This window comes from Cryptomeria japonica, chromosome 2 (genome assembly GCF_030272615.1).
Source record: "Cryptomeria japonica chromosome 2, Sugi_1.0, whole genome shotgun sequence".
Classification (NCBI taxonomy): domain Eukaryota; kingdom Viridiplantae; phylum Streptophyta; class Pinopsida; order Cupressales; family Cupressaceae; genus Cryptomeria; species Cryptomeria japonica.
In genome coordinates, this window is record NC_081406.1 from 595,013,057 (window position 1) to 595,029,568 (window position 16,512).

The window sequence follows — 16,512 nt, forward strand, 5'->3', positions numbered from 1 at the left end:
TGGAAGATCACCCAATGTTAGCTATTTTAAGATATTTGGAAGCAAATGTTTTATTAAGAGAGGTATTACATTAGTAAATTTGAGGCTAAGAGTGATTAAGGCATATTTCTTGGCTATTCCACCAAGAGTAAGGCCTACAAATGTTTTAACAACTAGACATAGAGAATTGTTGAGAGTGCCAATGTTCAAGTGGATGAATTTCCTGAAGTCTCAGAAGGAACCAGTTTAGAGAAAAAAAAATGATCCTTGCATTTTATTTTTGGAACCAGAAACTGTGAAATCTGAAACTGGCAAAGCAAATTTTGATGCAATAGTCCAACTGGAACATATAAATTCAGAAGAAGATGATGACAAAGAAGAAGCTGAACCTGAAGATAATGATCATGCTATTCCTAGATATGTGAGACTGAATCACAATCTTGAGCAGATTATTGGAGATAAAGATGTTGGAGTACTAACCAGAAGAAAAATCAGAGAGAATTCTTGCATGATCTCCACCACTGAACCAAGAGCTGCTAAGGAGGCATTTGGTGATGATTATTGAGTTAAAGCTATGGAGGAGGAATTGGATCAAATTGAGAAGAACAACACTTGGACCCTAGTACCATGATCGGTAAATAAGAATGTTATAGGTACTAAATGAGTATACAGGAACAAATTGAATGAAGATGGTGTTGTAGTTCACAACAAGGCAAGATTAGTGTGCAAGGGTTATGCTTAAGAGGAAGGATAAGATTATGGAGAAACTTTTGCACCAGTAGCAAGACTGGAAGGTTTTAGAACTTTATTTGCATTTGCAGCCCATAAGAAGTTCAAGGTATATCAAATGGATGTTAAGTCTGCATTTTTGAATGGGATATTGGAAGAAGAGGTATACATAGAGTAGCCAGATGGTTATGCATTGACTGATGAAAAAGACATGGTATGAAGATTGCATAAGGATTTATGTGGATTAAAGGAGGCACCCAGAGAATGGTATGAAAGGCTTCATACACATCTAATGAAGATAGGGTTTCCGAGAACCAGTGATGATAGTAACATATATCTCAAGTCTAAAGGAGATGAAATATTGGTTAGTGAAGTATTTGTTGATGATATTATATTTGGAGGTAATGATGTCATGAGCAACAGTTTTGCAGATGAAATGAAAAATGAATTTGAAATGTCTTTGGTAGGGGAAATAAAAAATTTCATAGGCTTGCAGATACAACAAATGAAGAATGGTATTTTCATTACACAGTCTCAGTATGTGAAAGAGGTTTTGAAGAAATTTGGCATGAGTGACTATAAACCAGTTGGGACACCAATGGTTACAGGTTGTAAGTTGTCTAAGGAAGATGAATCTAAGTCCGTTGATGAGAAGGAATACAGGTCAATAATTGACAAGTTACACTATGTTGTTCACAGTAGACCAAACATTGCCCATGCAATTGGCATAGTTGCTAGATTCTAGAAGAATCCTAAGGAAACATACCTAATAGCAACCAAGAGAATCTTTAGATACCTGAAAGGTACTGCTGACTATGGATTATGGTATCCATATGGAGGAAACTTTGATTTGAAGACATACACAGATGCCGATTGGGCAGGAAATGTTGATGACCAAAAAAGCACAACCGATAGAGCATTTTTTCTTGAAGGAAGGCTTGTTTCATGGAGTAGTAAAAAGCAGAGTTGCATTTCACAATCTACTACTGAAGCTGAGTATGTTGCAGCTTATATGAATTGCACATAGGCTATTTGGATGAGGCACATTTTGGAAGGTTTTAAGATGAAGATTTCATAACCTATAAAGATCTTATGTGGTAACACAAGTGCCCTTAATATTTTTAAGAATCTTGTTTTGCACGCACGAACCAAGCACATTGAATTGAAGTATCATTTCTTGAGGGAAAAGGTTCAGAGTAAAGATGTTATCTTAGAGTATGTTTCTACTAGGGAACAACTTGCATATATTTTTACCAAACCTCTTCCTAAGACCACTTTTGAGTATCTTAGAAGTCAGTTGGGGGTTGTCCCTCTTCATGAAGTCAATTGAACATGATGTTGACTACATCAGTCCCTGAAACACTTGCAAAATTTTACAAGGGTTGATGTAGAAGTGGATGTATTCCATAGGGGGAGCATCAAGTTGTAGTATGTTGTTGATGCACAGTGAAAATTTGATATTTCATGTTTTACTTTCAATTTGGCATTGTTGTCAAAAGGGGAGAAGAATTATGTGATTATGAGAAGGAAAACCAGTTACAAACTGAAGATAGAGAGAGCATGTGAATACTTGGTAATGTAAACCAGGATTCCTATTCACAATCACAACAACAAAAACAATGGTGTTGATATTTTGTATTGCCATCAATGCCAAAGGGGGAGATTGTTGTCATTTGCATGAAGATTGCATTAATGATATATTATGTTGTCATTGATGTCAATTAAACTGATAATGATATTAATGATATTGCTAATATTATTATTATTATTGTTGATATTGTCTTGTAACCGGTAAGAAGAGCTTTGTGAAGGTTATTGTAAACCGATATGTAAGTTTATGAGTTGAACCGGTAATTGGAGTAAAAGGTTAAACCCAATTTATATTATGTAATCGGTAAACCCTACCAGTTGTTTTTATTAAACCCTAACCGATTAAGGTTGTTGAATTGGTTATGCTGGTTTATGATCTGATGTTGAATGATAATGATGATGATACGTAAGGTCATTATATGAAGACAAGTTCAAAGTATTTTGACATGTTTGTTTGTCTAGGGAAGGAACAAAATGTATTGCATCTAATGCAAAGCGTGTGATGAGTTACTGAGCTCGATGAAGTGGTAATCAAGGAGCAGTTGAGGTTTTCTTGATTGATATGATCAGATTTCTATGAAATCCAATGATCATGCCTATACCGACTTGTTTGTAATCTCGATGATGAGAGGATTAGATTTTTGTTGTGTTATTGACTTAATTGATTTGTATTTAAGGTCAATGAAGTTGTTTTGTTTAAGTGTTGGCAAGAGTTGGCAGAAATCGGTTGAGTGTGTGATTGCCTAACTAGAGAATGAATCTGCAGTTTGAGTAAAGGCACATAGAAGATTAAATGGATCTGGTCAAACAAATGTAGTTCTATTCAGACAAATCAAGAAACTCCTATTGTTTTCTGACAATTACAACATAATTGAAATCCCCTAACCAGGTAAGCTCTAACAAGATTGGTTACTTATTAAATTGTCTAACAAGGTGGTCCATTAGATTGGATTTTCAAACCCTTTACCGAGGTTACTTCTTACAAGGTATTTGCTTCTAACAAGACATTTGTAGTCAATCCTTAACTGGGTGATTCCTAACAGGATCAATTCTTAACAGGACTTTTGTAAAAGCTTTAACAAGCTAGGCTCCTAACAGGGCGAACTTCAGAAGAGTTCAAATATTTTCTTGTGAGTTTCATCTCACCGTGGTTTTTACCTATTTGAGTTTTCCGCATATAAATACTTGTGTCATGTGGTGAATGTTTTGTAGTTACAATCTTATGATTGATTTGATTAATTATTTCTAATAAGGCATGATAACCGGATGCATTGAGAAGTGAAGCATTAGCATATGATAAAGCATTTGGATGTTTACAAGTTTGATGTTGTTTACTGTTAAGTTGCTATAACAGTCAACTGGTATTCTTATGAGTATTGATCTTGATAGTGGTATTTCATTGATAAGTTTACTTTGTGAGTTTGAGTTTGAGTTTGGGAAGTTTGTATCAGTATTTCTAGTTACTGATTCAACCCCCCCCCCCCCAACTCTCAGTAATCTACCAGATACTTACCATCATACCCAAGTTGATCTCTTTCACGGTGAAAATATTTATGGAAATGTTGACCAAGGGCAGAGAGCCCACCTCCAAATTATGCTCATAAAGTTATCTTGCATAGTCAAACCATTGTGTAACTGTGATATTGTTTTCAATTTGCTTCTTTCTTGGTTGAAGTTGTTTCCAAAAAAGTTTGGGATTATTTTTGCCAAGAAAAATTAGCTCTTCTCTCCTTGTCATCATAAAATTAGCTTTCTTTTTCTTTAAAATCTACTTGTAAACTTTGATGCATGTCTCTTTTTCATTTGATTCTCTTAAACTTCTCCTAACCATTTTGCATTCCTCATCAAACCATGCATTCACCGAGAAACAATTTGTCTCAGATTTTTTGTAAAAGTTTTTTTGCACTTTAAGAGAGCCGCATGGATAAGATTTGTTAACATATGACTGTTGAGACCATGAAATGTAGTTTTCTCCACCTTAAAAATCCTCTCCAAAGTAGCCTTGAAGATGCTAGAATTTTCTTGTGTCAAAATAATTTTGCCCTTTGAATTTTGTTGCTGAGATGGTTGCTTTTTCTCCCCATATTGCTTCTTTTCTACCCATACAAGACTTAAATAAATCGGCTTGTGATATGATTTGAGATCCCATAAATGCTCACCAATCATCAATTCCTCAATTTTTTCACATAAGCTATGCAAGCAAATTGCATAGTCAACCACACTTGTCCCATTGTAAGTGTTGCAAGTGAAACTTCCAGATTTTGACCATCTAATCAGACCATTACAAATAATTAAGTCAAAAGTGCCACGAAGAGTGAGCAACTATTCCCCAAACTGATTGCATCCTTTGGTGTCTTTTGACACTCTTTCCCATTGATGTTTTTCCTCTTCTGTGAGCCAAATAGGATTACAAACACCTTTATAGCTGAGAATGTTGCCTTGTTCATTTGCAATTCTAGCATTGAAATCCCCCACAAAAAGGACCTCGCCATGCTGAGAGAACACATCAATATCCTTTTTTAAGGCTGCAAAGGTGTCTTTGTTGTTTAAACCACACTTTTGGTAGGTTTTGGAGACTTGTGGAGCAAAATAGCATGTTACAATCCAAAAAATATTGCAATTTTTTGCGATTTTGAACCATAAAAACTGCTTAATGGAATCCTTTTTTTTCCAACTGAATGAGACACCCTTCTTTTTCTTTCACTAACACTATTATACCACCATGTCCTTTACCATTACCTATTGCTTTGTTCCACACTGCCATATTTAAATACCCTTCAAATGTGGGAGTCTTACATCCTTCGTGCTCATGAGTCTCTACAAGAAAAATGACATCTCTACCTTCCGCTATAGGCCCTAACCCAGGCCCATGTCTCCAAGGATAGCCTCTACAATTCCAGTAGACTAAACTTAAAGAGAAGTCTGAGTGGAACTTGATTGCTATTTGTCATGGAATGCAAAACTCAACGTTGACTCTTCATCCGTATGTGATCTTATGGGCCTTGTTGCATTGTAACCAACTACATTTGTTGCTGCTACTTTATTGTTCGTTTGCTACTTTGTCCTATGTTGGGGACTGAAGTAAACAATAACTATTTTGCCTTTGAACAACCATACTCTTTTCCCTTATCTCTAGTTGTTCTAACTTTGTCAATTCAACCCTTCTCTCTTCTAGCTGCCTCATAGTTAAATCTTCATCCAAGAAAAAATGGGAATCCCTCAAAAGATGCTTCTCACTTAAGAAATTTTGCTTGTAATGAACACTTGGCAAGATAACTTTTATAGACCTATTTTTTCCATCACACAATTTGCCAACCTTCCATGCTTTGAGGATTTGACCTTGCCAAAGTAGCATATCTCTTAAAAAGTCTCTTGCGAGGTTGTGAGTGTGCTCATTTTTCCCATATTCTCTCACTCCTTTGATAATTACATTTGTTTCTCTACCTTGCCTTTCTTTGAGCTCTTTATCTTGTGTTTTGTCTACCCGATAATAATTTTTCTTCTCCATGTTTGTATTTTCCTTGCTGGTGTTGGTCCAAGTTTTGGTAACTTTTGAGAAACTACTTTTACCTTCTATGTTTTTTGCCTTCTTATGCAAGCATACTTGACCCAATGATTCCTCCACTTCAACTTGAGATGCTTTGGCATTGAACCTATCTCTATAAGCTGCCACTGAAACTTTCAAAATTTGCCATTCATCTTTCACACTTTGCCATCCATCCTTCATGATTTGCCACTCAGACTTCCCAACAATAAGTGCATCCTATAGTATTGACACTTGTTCTTTTAAAACTTTATTGTTATCTGTTAGGGTTTTACACCTGTATTTTAATCTCTTTTTCTCACTCTTTAGCCTCCAAAGCCTCCAATCTCCTCTTGGCATTCAACAATTCTTGCACATATAGGTCAGGCGACCAAGTGAGAGGAGTGGAATTAGGGCTAGAAATGGCAAAATCCTCAAAATCTTTGCTACCATTGGATATGTTGTTGCCTCCCCCATTCCTAAGAGATTTCTTGGTGTAACCTTTGCCACTGAGGTTCTGCTTATTAACCTTATGATAATTCTTTATTCTTTCATGTGCACACTCTAAACGAGCAAGTGTCTACGTTTAAGGATCGATGAGCCTAAATAATGGCTCTATTTTGATAGATTTTTGATATAATACTCCTGCCTAGGTCTTATGATTAGATAACATTTGGATTATAATATTCTCCAAAGTTGATACCTTTTAAGTGTTTTTGAAACTGGTTTAACTTATACCCAAGGATGTCATATAATGATTTCAAATGATCTATCTATGCAAATATCTAAAATCAATTATAAATATAGTTTACATTATATTATGTTAGCATTAGTATATACACATGTTTGTTGTGCACATTAATATTATGATGCAGGGTCAGTAAAGGTGAAGTAAAGACAAATGGTGATTTAAAAGAGCATCAAGTATATAACCGCAATGCAGACCCAGTCAGAGAAAAGCAATAATGATCGAAACCACTTGACCGGTTCTTCAGCAGATTGATTTATGAAACATTTATAACTGTTCCTAGTGGAGCTTAGATCTAGAAGGCTAGTCATGCTATATTTTCTCAGCTGCAGGACAGATGTTGTTCTGTTGTCATGCACTGACTTCTTCTTCTCTTGTTAATAAATCCTATTCGCCTATTCCGTAGGAATGTGGTCGATCAGTTAGAAGTTTGTTATAAGTTTTCCTATAAATAAAGAGATCTCTCTCCTCTCGGGGATAACAAAGAACAACTATATTATTTTATAATATATTATTTTGTAATACACAGTCTTCTGGTAATGTTTATGTATTTTCTTGTAAAGATGAAATAAAGAGATCAATGTGATTTTGAATGATTAGATAATTGTAATATGAAGTTCTGGAGATACTCACCCAAGGGGGCCCACTTGGTGAGTAATCCTTTGTATGTTCCAATTAATTTCATACTTTTGTAGTAGTTGTTTCTGTAGTTGTATGTTCCTGCAGCCACAAGAAACAGTTCATGTGTCTGTTCCTGCAACCACAACAACAGAGTAGTTCCTACTGCCTGCCAAAACTTTATCATTTAACAATAGTTGTTTAAAGTAATTTCCAGTTGTAAGATTAAGCATTAGTTCCTTTGAGATTCCATGTGTTTACTTTAAGAAGAATTTCATTTCCTGGAGTAATGTAGAATGGTTGCAATATGAACTTGGTGCACATACAATACTGGCCCATTTCAAGTTTACATCCCTGGTCAATAACTAAATGAGCCTTTGCCAAAAGAAAAGTTAGCTATTTAAGGATATTCAATCTTTGAATTGTGTTTTATTACCTAGTTACCATTCCAGTTGTGAGGACCAACAAGAATACCCCTAAATTGTTGGCATTAACCAAAATCCATTTTTCAGTTTTCACAGTTGATGGAATTTTCACTTGCCCCAAATGGTTTGTTTCAAAAGATTCAGGAAGCTCAAGTCTATTTTTTATGCTAGAGGTTGTTTGCGTTTCCATTGCAAAAAAAGAAACAAAATAAACAAAAATAGACAACTCAAAAGATAGAGAACAATCTAACCTTTGGGATGCAGTCCAAATGATACCCCGGATTAAGAAGAGTGTCTGCTAATACCCCATGAAAGGGTAGCTCAAAGACGTCCCTTTTTTCCGCAAACCCCTAGACCCACAACCAACAGAACTGACAAAATCTCTTGGTTGTTTGTTGCACAGAAAACTGATCCCAATGAGTCACTGTCTACTACGTCTATATGTACACACAACTATTCTGCCTCCAAAAATGAAATAACTTATCATGGAAAGTCAATAACACGAAAATTAATCACTTATTACACACCATTTTCCTAACAATCAATAACACGATGTTCTGCCCTACCTGTACACATACAATGCCCTGAACAGTGGACGGCGGAAGAGAAAAATGCACGGGCGAGATGATTGCAATCGTCTTGCAGGATTAAGGAGCATTTTTAAGCTGCTCGTCCATCTCAAATATGAAACGCCTTCGGCGTAAAAATCCAAAACACAGTCAAATCAATGGTCGTAGTGTTCTCCAAAGGCGTTAAAAAGGAATTTTAAGTTCGCATTCCTGACTCATTTAATCATCTCCAATAAAGAAGTGAGCTGACAAAATGGAGTGTGATGGGTGCCCAGAATGCGTACTGAGTTTGGCAGTGAATGAGACATTCGATTTAGAGAAGGCTGTTTGTAGCTATGGCTTCTTCATGATGCCACCCAATCTCTGGCTCTCTTCCTCTTCCACCCTTCGGCGCCCTCTCAGACTATCAGATGCTACCACACGCATGGTCTACATCTCGCAACAAAAATCACCCTCTTCTTCTCTTCAAATAAGGGTGATGGACACAAGTAACCTCACCACTCAAGACCAACAATATTTGCTGGTATGTATTTCCCCTTACATTAACAAACTTTCATTATCCAGCAAGTTCAATTCAATTATTATTGGTGTTTTAAGAAAATGCAATTGCTTGTAGTTGCTTTGAATTATGTGTTTCTGTAAGGGTGCCCATTTGTTGAACAGTGTTAAATACTTCATATTCCAAGGAGTCATTTTAGCGAAATATAGTCACGGGGAGCCTGAGCTAGCTACGGTTTGCACTGTTTATGATAAGTTCTGGTGATGGGTCGAGAAATGTTGCTCTAAACATCAATTTTCATGGATTGGTTCTAGGCAGTTTTATACAGAGGCTTTCTTTCAACATTTAATGGGCTGTGGAAATTTCGAAAGATAATTTTATTACTATTTTATTCAATATGCCAGGATCAAGTGGTTCGAATGCTGAGGCTATCAGAAATGCAGGAATCCGAAGTTAGAGGTTTCCATGCTCTGCATCCCGAGGCCAAGGCTAAAGGTTTTGGTCGGATTTTCCGGTCACCGACCTTGTTTGAGGACATGGTCAAAAGTATGCTTTTATGCAATTGTGGGTGAGGACCTCTACTTTGTTCTTCTTTCTTTCACACAAAAACTCTAATTTTGCAGATGGTTGAGCATAAGTGCTTTTGTTTTATGTTTCTTTGCTGCTTTTCCAGCGGCAACAAATAATTTTCTTACCAGTTTTTTAACCATGAAAAAAAATCCAGAACTCTCTCACAAGCACTTAATCAACTAGAATTAAGTAACATCGTATTACACCTTAGCTAATAAGACCTTGTAGGTTCTATGACCTTACAGCAACCATCTGGCAATATGGAATTGTTGACACTAATTAGTTTTAGGTAGTTTTTATGCAGAAGCCTTCGTGTAACATTTTATGGACTCTGGAAATTATTATTATTTTTTGAAACCGTTTTATTCAATATGCCAGGATCAAGTGGTTCTGATTCTGAGGCTATCAGAAATGAAGGAATCTGCAGTTAAAGGGTTCCATGCTTTGCATCCAAAACCCCATGCTAAAGGTTTGGGTCAGCTTTTTCAGTCGCCAAACTAGTTTGAGGACATGGTTAAAACCATCCTTTTATGCACAAACGTATTTTGTTTTATATTTTTTTGCTACTTTTCCACCAGCAACAAATAATTTTCTTAACAGTTTTAAAACCATGAAAAACAATCCAGAACTCTTACAGGTACTTAAATCAACTAACATCATATTATAACTTAGCTAATAAGACCTAGGTTGTATGGCCTTACAGCAACTATCTGGCAGTGTGGAATTGTTGATACTACGTACTTCTTTCCCTAGAATTGGGCTGCGTTCCTGCATCAAAACAACTTTGTTTGCAAGCTTTGAATCTCCTGGCTTATTTTCTTAAGAACACTACATTCTTTTTACAAAATATTTTGACCAATTCAGTTGCAAGTATCTGTGGTTCCAGCTCCATTGCATAAATGGTCATTCCAATTTACTATTTATGATCCCTTCGGTTGGTACCATGGAGGCAATGCAGCTACCTTCGTTTCCAAGGTTTCTTCCATATATTCATTAGGGTTTCCGAGAAAATATTTTAATCAAACAGACTTCTATTGTGCCACTTGTATGTCACCTTAGTGCAAATTTGTATCCCCTGCATAACAATCATGACTAGGAATTGTGACAAGAGAAGTAGTATTATGTCATTTGGAATGTCACTAAATAAGCATTGTTTCCCAATATTATCAAGATAAAATTTATTCGACACCAGATACACTGTGGATTAGGAAACCGATATTCTGGTAAATGAACATTATTCTGTAACCCACCTGGTACTTTTTCTTTTCTTTTTCCTCTCTTATTCAAATTTCATAACATCTGTCCCTTACAACCGTCATTTATGTTTTTGAATATTTTTCTTGAATCCCATATCTCTTCACCAAGGTTACCAGGAGACGGGGAGACTGGTATAAGTATTGGTATGACTAATTTTCGAAAATAGGAGATGGAGTTCTTGGAGACACCAATTTTTTAAAAGTATAATTTAATAATTTCCAAATAATGTCATAACAATGTAACATAGAACTTTGAAAACAAGAAAATGATAAAGTAGTGGTTAATAGACAAATCAAAATGTCAAATCTGAAATCACAAATATCTCTCTGTCATATATATTATAGAGTCAAAAGAGTTCAAAACTCACACTACATATCTGATATCTCATATAGATTATAATTAGATTCATTACATATTGATATTGTCATATTGAAATTCAAAAATATTGATAGTTTGATGCTGATATGCAAACAAAAAATGAAAATCAGAAATCTATTATCTACTCTTCAATGTTTTGATCATCCATATCAAAGTCCTTAGCTATGACGCACTCTAGATAATCATCACTCTCCAACGCAGGTTTCTTTTATGGTAGTAGAACTGGGGGTAATTCATTAAGGTCATTTGGTTCAACCGTTTCATCCACCATGGCTGCAGCTTCTCCATCAGGTGCAATTTGGTCCCATTTTGCTGAAGGACCCTCCATGTATGTAGGATCAACACGAGAGAGAAGACAAAGTGAGCTATGGATGTACACCAGGTTCTTTGCTTTCTTTGACCCTAATCAGTTCCTCTTCAATGAATGAATAAAACCATAAGTACTCCAATTCCTCTCACAAGATGAAGAGCTAGCTACTTGTGAGAGCAATCTTATTGCAAATGATTGCAATTCAGGAGTTTCACCTCCATGGTTCCACCACCACTCTATAGGATCTTTCTTTGCCCGCATATCATATAAAGCTTCCATTGAAGTGAAATCACCTTGCCCATGTGAAAACTTATTCCATTGACTTCTCATAACTGAAGCCTCCTCATCTCGGCGATAAATCTTTTTTACTGGAACTCAAAACCCCTTCATTACCTCTCTATCCTCATATGGAGCCCTCTTATTGGTCTCTTGTGTATTATGCCATTTAGGATTTAAGGAATAGGCAACACAATGCCATCTTCCATGTAACTTTTCTTCTATCAAAGGATATAAAGAGAGATCTCTAGCATTTGTTATTTTCTTGACTTTTTCACACATGGAATCTATTTCTTCATAAATTTCTCCCAAACATGGCTTGTTTGAGTCTGCAAATTTAATCATCTCACATATAGGCCTGATAAAGTCCACAACAAATCTAACATCAGCCGAAAAACAATCATCAAGGACCAAACCTCTCACCTCAACTATAATATTTGATGTAGATTGTCTCCAAGCTGTCCATACATCACTAACTACGGTGGAACACAAAGCTCCTTTGACTTCACAAAGGTGGCTAAGGAGAATAAATTAAGATGCAAACCTTGTATCAATAGGTTTCAAAGGTTCCACCTTGGCAAATTTTCGATAAATTGCCTATGTGTGGTGGTGGTTATATATGAACATGTATATTTTTATGCCCTTCTCCATGAGATTTGAAATTTGCTGGAACTTGCCAATATGCTTGAGTGCATTATTCAATGAATGCACACAACGTAGTGTCCAAAATATATGTTTGTACTTTTTTTGCACCATCAAACCTGCTGCTTTACAAATAGGGGTAGCATCAGTTTTAACTTGGACTACATGTGATGCCCCCACCTTCTCAATGCTGTCACACAACTGGTTATGAAGAAAATTTGCATTTTTTTCTTGCCTTGAATAGTCTATTGCCTTCAAAAAGTAAGGCCTTTTGCTGCATGTTACCATGACATTAAGTAGTGGAGGATTTCTAGTGTTTGTCTACCCATCCATCACTATACTGCATCCTTTTTGTGTAGTTTCTTGCTCTAATCGAAGTTTCTCTTTATCAATTAGAGTAGTGCAAAGTTTTTCATACCTAGGTGGCGTATACCTAGCTGGTCCACTGTTGATAGCTTGGACAATCTCTCCAAAAAAACGTGAGTGAGCAACATTAAATGAATTTCCATTTGCATAAAAGAAACATGCAACTGCTGCATCAACTGCTTCTCAACTTTGCACATCAAAAAGTCTTTCAATGGGGTTTGAGCTGCTAACATGTGGTCTCTTGTGAGAATGTTATGGTGTTACATCTCTAGAGGACACATCTATCTTTGTTGTCTTGTTGTGACGTTTTCACACATCGCCCCATTGCAAATGGGGACCCCCCACTTTTTAGGCCCTCTCAGTCTTTTGGTTTTGGTTTGTTGGGTCTTTTTGTGGTAGTCTCTTCAGTCTCCCTAGTTTGCAAGTGTTGTGGGGTCAATTTGATCAAGTTTGCAAGTCGTTTGAGCAATTTTGGCTAAGTTTGGAACTCGTTAGGTCCATTTTAGGTCCATTTTAGAGTTTTTTCCTTCAGACTTAGATTTGAGGCCTTTCTTTTAGGGTTTTGGAAAAACCGAACGTTGCATTGGAATGAGAGCCCTCCAAGGAACCCACTAGTGAAATTTGAGCAAATTCTGAACAACTTTCTATTTTTAGAAAGTTCCTATTTTTAAGGGATTTCAGTGCTTCTCGAATTGCCCTTATTTCATTGAAAATCAAACTTACTTTTTAGCAGTTTCTATTTTTTAGTAAGTGCCGTCTTGTTCTGTTTTGCCCTAATATTAACATTTGTAAGTACTTACTATTTATAGAAAGTCTATTCTTGGCAGGTTTATCACAGGCAGGGGTCATGGTACTAAGGACTGAGCATTCTTGAATATTTGTCTAAATCCGAAAAGTTTGAAAAGCAAGCTTTTGAGCGAAAAATGGCTAGTGTGGAAATCATTCCAAAAATGGAAAGGCATTGAAAATCCTCCCAAGGCACGAAAATCACTTCGATTCAAAATGACATCCTGATTTGGAAAGTGCAAAAATGGCTAAGTTTGGATAAAAACCAAGCAAGAATCCATCATTCCATGACCATGTGGAAATGGCACCCAAGGATAGAGCATAGCGCCAAAGCAAGGAATAGAAGGAATTTTCCTCCACAAGGTCATTCTAGCGTCCAAGATTGAAGGTTGAATTCCAAGGCATGAAAATTTGAAGTCAAGGAATTTTCCTTCCAAAGAAAATTCCTCCACAAGGCCATTCCAGTGCCCAAGATTGAAGGTTGAATTCCAAGGCACGGAAATTTGAAGTCAAGGAATTTTCCTTCCAAAGAAAATTCTTCCACAGGGTCATTCCAGTGCCCAAGATTGAAGGTTGAATTCCAAGGCATGAAAATTTGAAGTCAAGGAATTTTCCTTCCAAAGAAAACTCCTCCATAGGGTTATTCCAGTGCTCAAAATTGAAGGTTGAATTCCAAGGCATGGAAATTTGAAGTCATGGATAAGAATGAGAAAGGAAAATCCCCTCGGGAAAAAATTCAAAAAATTTTCGAGGCGGTGACAAAATTGGCCAAGGGAGATAATTTTCTCTCTCGTAGACCCCAAAACTCAAATTTGGAAAAATTCCTAAAAAATAGGAAATGTGGAAAATCGATCAAAAATATCCTTCAGGACAATATGAACTCAAAAACACGAAAAAAATCCTTTAGGATAGATCTCTCTCCAAAATTTCCAGGCATTTATGAATTCTTTAGAAGTGAAAAGATTGTTCCAAGGCACGAAAATCTTCCAAAGTATCTTTTGTAAACCCAGAATTGAAAGATTTTTGTAAAGGATGAATTGGCGACAAGCAAGGAGAATGTTCCCCATTAATGAAGCATAACCCGGAAAATTATAATGTGTGTATGACGACAGAATCCATTTGCATGGTGAGAATCTTTTGGCTACATGACGTAGTGGCGCATTCATGGCCGGAATATTTGACCAAGTGGCAGCTGCGTCAACACATATTGAAGTAATGGAGCATCTTTTGTATGTAGCCGTCGTATTTAGGAGATGATGGAGCATTTATGACACATTGGGCAAATTTGAAAGAATGGTGCATTTAATGCAAAATGGACGCCATTTTTGGCAGGAATGTAATTAATTGATAATGGACATGATGGGTCATTAATGTTTATTCCCACCTTGATGCATCATGTGTGGGAATCTTAGGGCAAACCCTAATTATGGTTTTGCATGTAATCAAAGCTTGATGCCTATATAAAGGGGTGATCCCCTCATTTGTAAAACAAGGGAGATTTGTATGAAATTGTTGCGATAAGTAATTGAGATAATAACAGTGAAACATTGTTCTCTGATGGTGTTCACTTAAGTTATTTTTCAAAACTTGCATGGTTTCACCTTCTTCACTTAGAGTAGAAGTAGAGTTAGTGCTTTGATTTCAATGGAGAATGTAATGGTGTTTGATGAATTTCCGTGGTTCATACTTTTTGCATCTTGTTGATTATAAGGTGCAGTTTAAAGTTAGCATGAGCCACTAAATTTGTGCTAAGTTCGATTGTGGATAGTCGTTTGGATTGCGCCGTTTAGGGTATTCAAATGCACTTTCTCGATGTGAAAATCCTTCAACATCCTTGGAAGATTGCACCGGTTCTTGTGGAGTTGTTAATCTTGGTGAAGCAGAACTTGGTTTATTTGGAATTTGTCCATTAGAGCACTATCCATTGATATCATTGTCCTTAGGAGTAGATTTAGATCCTTCTAACCTTTTCCCCTTTAATTTTAGTTCATTCCAGTTCAGTTCGTTCAAAGCAGAAGCATCATAGAGTTGCTATATATTACCGACATATCACATCAAGCCAACTAAGTCACGTCCATTGCAAATTGGAACCTTGGAGTCAATTGTCTGAACTTATCACAATCTTAGCACAAAATTGAATTTTGATCAAGAGAGAGTAAAGTGACCGTTGGAAAACTTTATTTTGTGCTAGGCGTGGTCATAAAAACATGTCAACATTTCCCTTTATTCTGATTATGGAGTTGCAGTAGTTGTCCCTGTTGTTGAAACAACTTCACTATTTGGTCTCAGAGAATGCCATGTGAAGATGCGTCTTGGGGGGGGAAGCCACGCCTTCCATTTTTTCTACTCTTCACCTTATTATTTGACATTAATAGGAATTTGAGAGTCTAATTGTATTTGATGCAATTCTGTCATACCTCTTAGAGACTGTCCATAAATATTTATAAAGGTTTATAAGTAGAGCTACAATTGGCAGAATTGACAGCAAACTCAGCTGAAGATTACCCTTGAGTCTTTTTGCTTTGGTTGGCCTTGGATGACACTTTGCAGAAAATTTGGAGTGATTGATTAACTACTTTAGTTTGTTCTTTTGTTTGAGGAAGGTTTAACTAGACTGAAGCTGGGTTCAAAACATGTTTGATCTTGTTTCCTGAAAACTACTGAAGAACTTGTCAGCCCTGTTGGATTTCACAGAAAGAGGCAAGCTATTTAGCTAGATTACACTCTTTAAAGAAAATTGTTTCTTTGTATTGCTTACAAGGCATAAAATGCACCATTTTAGAAAAGCATTTCACTTGAATTAAGTTTTTTTGTTTCCTTGCCAGGTTCTTGGAAATCTCAATACAAAATCATAGCATTAATTGCTAAATATTATTTGGCACTGATAAGATTTGTATTTGCCAATATTTTGCTCCTCTGCCATGGTTGTATTCCTTGAACTATGTTTTGTCACCAAAATTAAGCTTTGCAAAATTTAGTAGTTGGAATGACAAGTGTAATCTAGTGGCAAGATGGAGTCTCTGTTTTTCTGAAAGCCTATAAATTTGCTGTGTCACTTCCAGAACTTGCAACTCCCTTCACATCGCTTAAATGATCAATTTCTAAAAATCTTAAGAACTTATCCATCATTTGCTATTTGCAATTCATGTTGCCATGCACAATGACAAGTCTTTTTATCAGTGATAGGGAAATAGTTCCAGAAGGTAATATTCCAGAGGCTACAAGGGGGAAGTCTGTTCAGGATGCT

The 16,512-nt window shown here is 36.3% G+C and overlaps 1 protein-coding gene across 1 annotated transcript in view; it reads left to right on the forward strand.

Moving 5' to 3' along the window:
• Positions 1-7,927: 7,927 nt before the first annotated feature.
• The window catches only part of LOC131051602 (uncharacterized), a 49,059-nt gene continuing 40,474 nt past the window's right edge, over positions 7,928-16,512 (forward strand). Inside the window, exons 1-2 of the mRNA XM_057986179.2 lie at positions 7,928-8,704; positions 9,085-9,248. Coding sequence (XP_057842162.2) covers positions 8,435-8,704; positions 9,085-9,248 — 434 coding nt within the window. The 5' untranslated portion in view covers positions 7,928-8,434. The remainder of the gene's footprint in view (positions 8,705-9,084; positions 9,249-16,512) is intronic.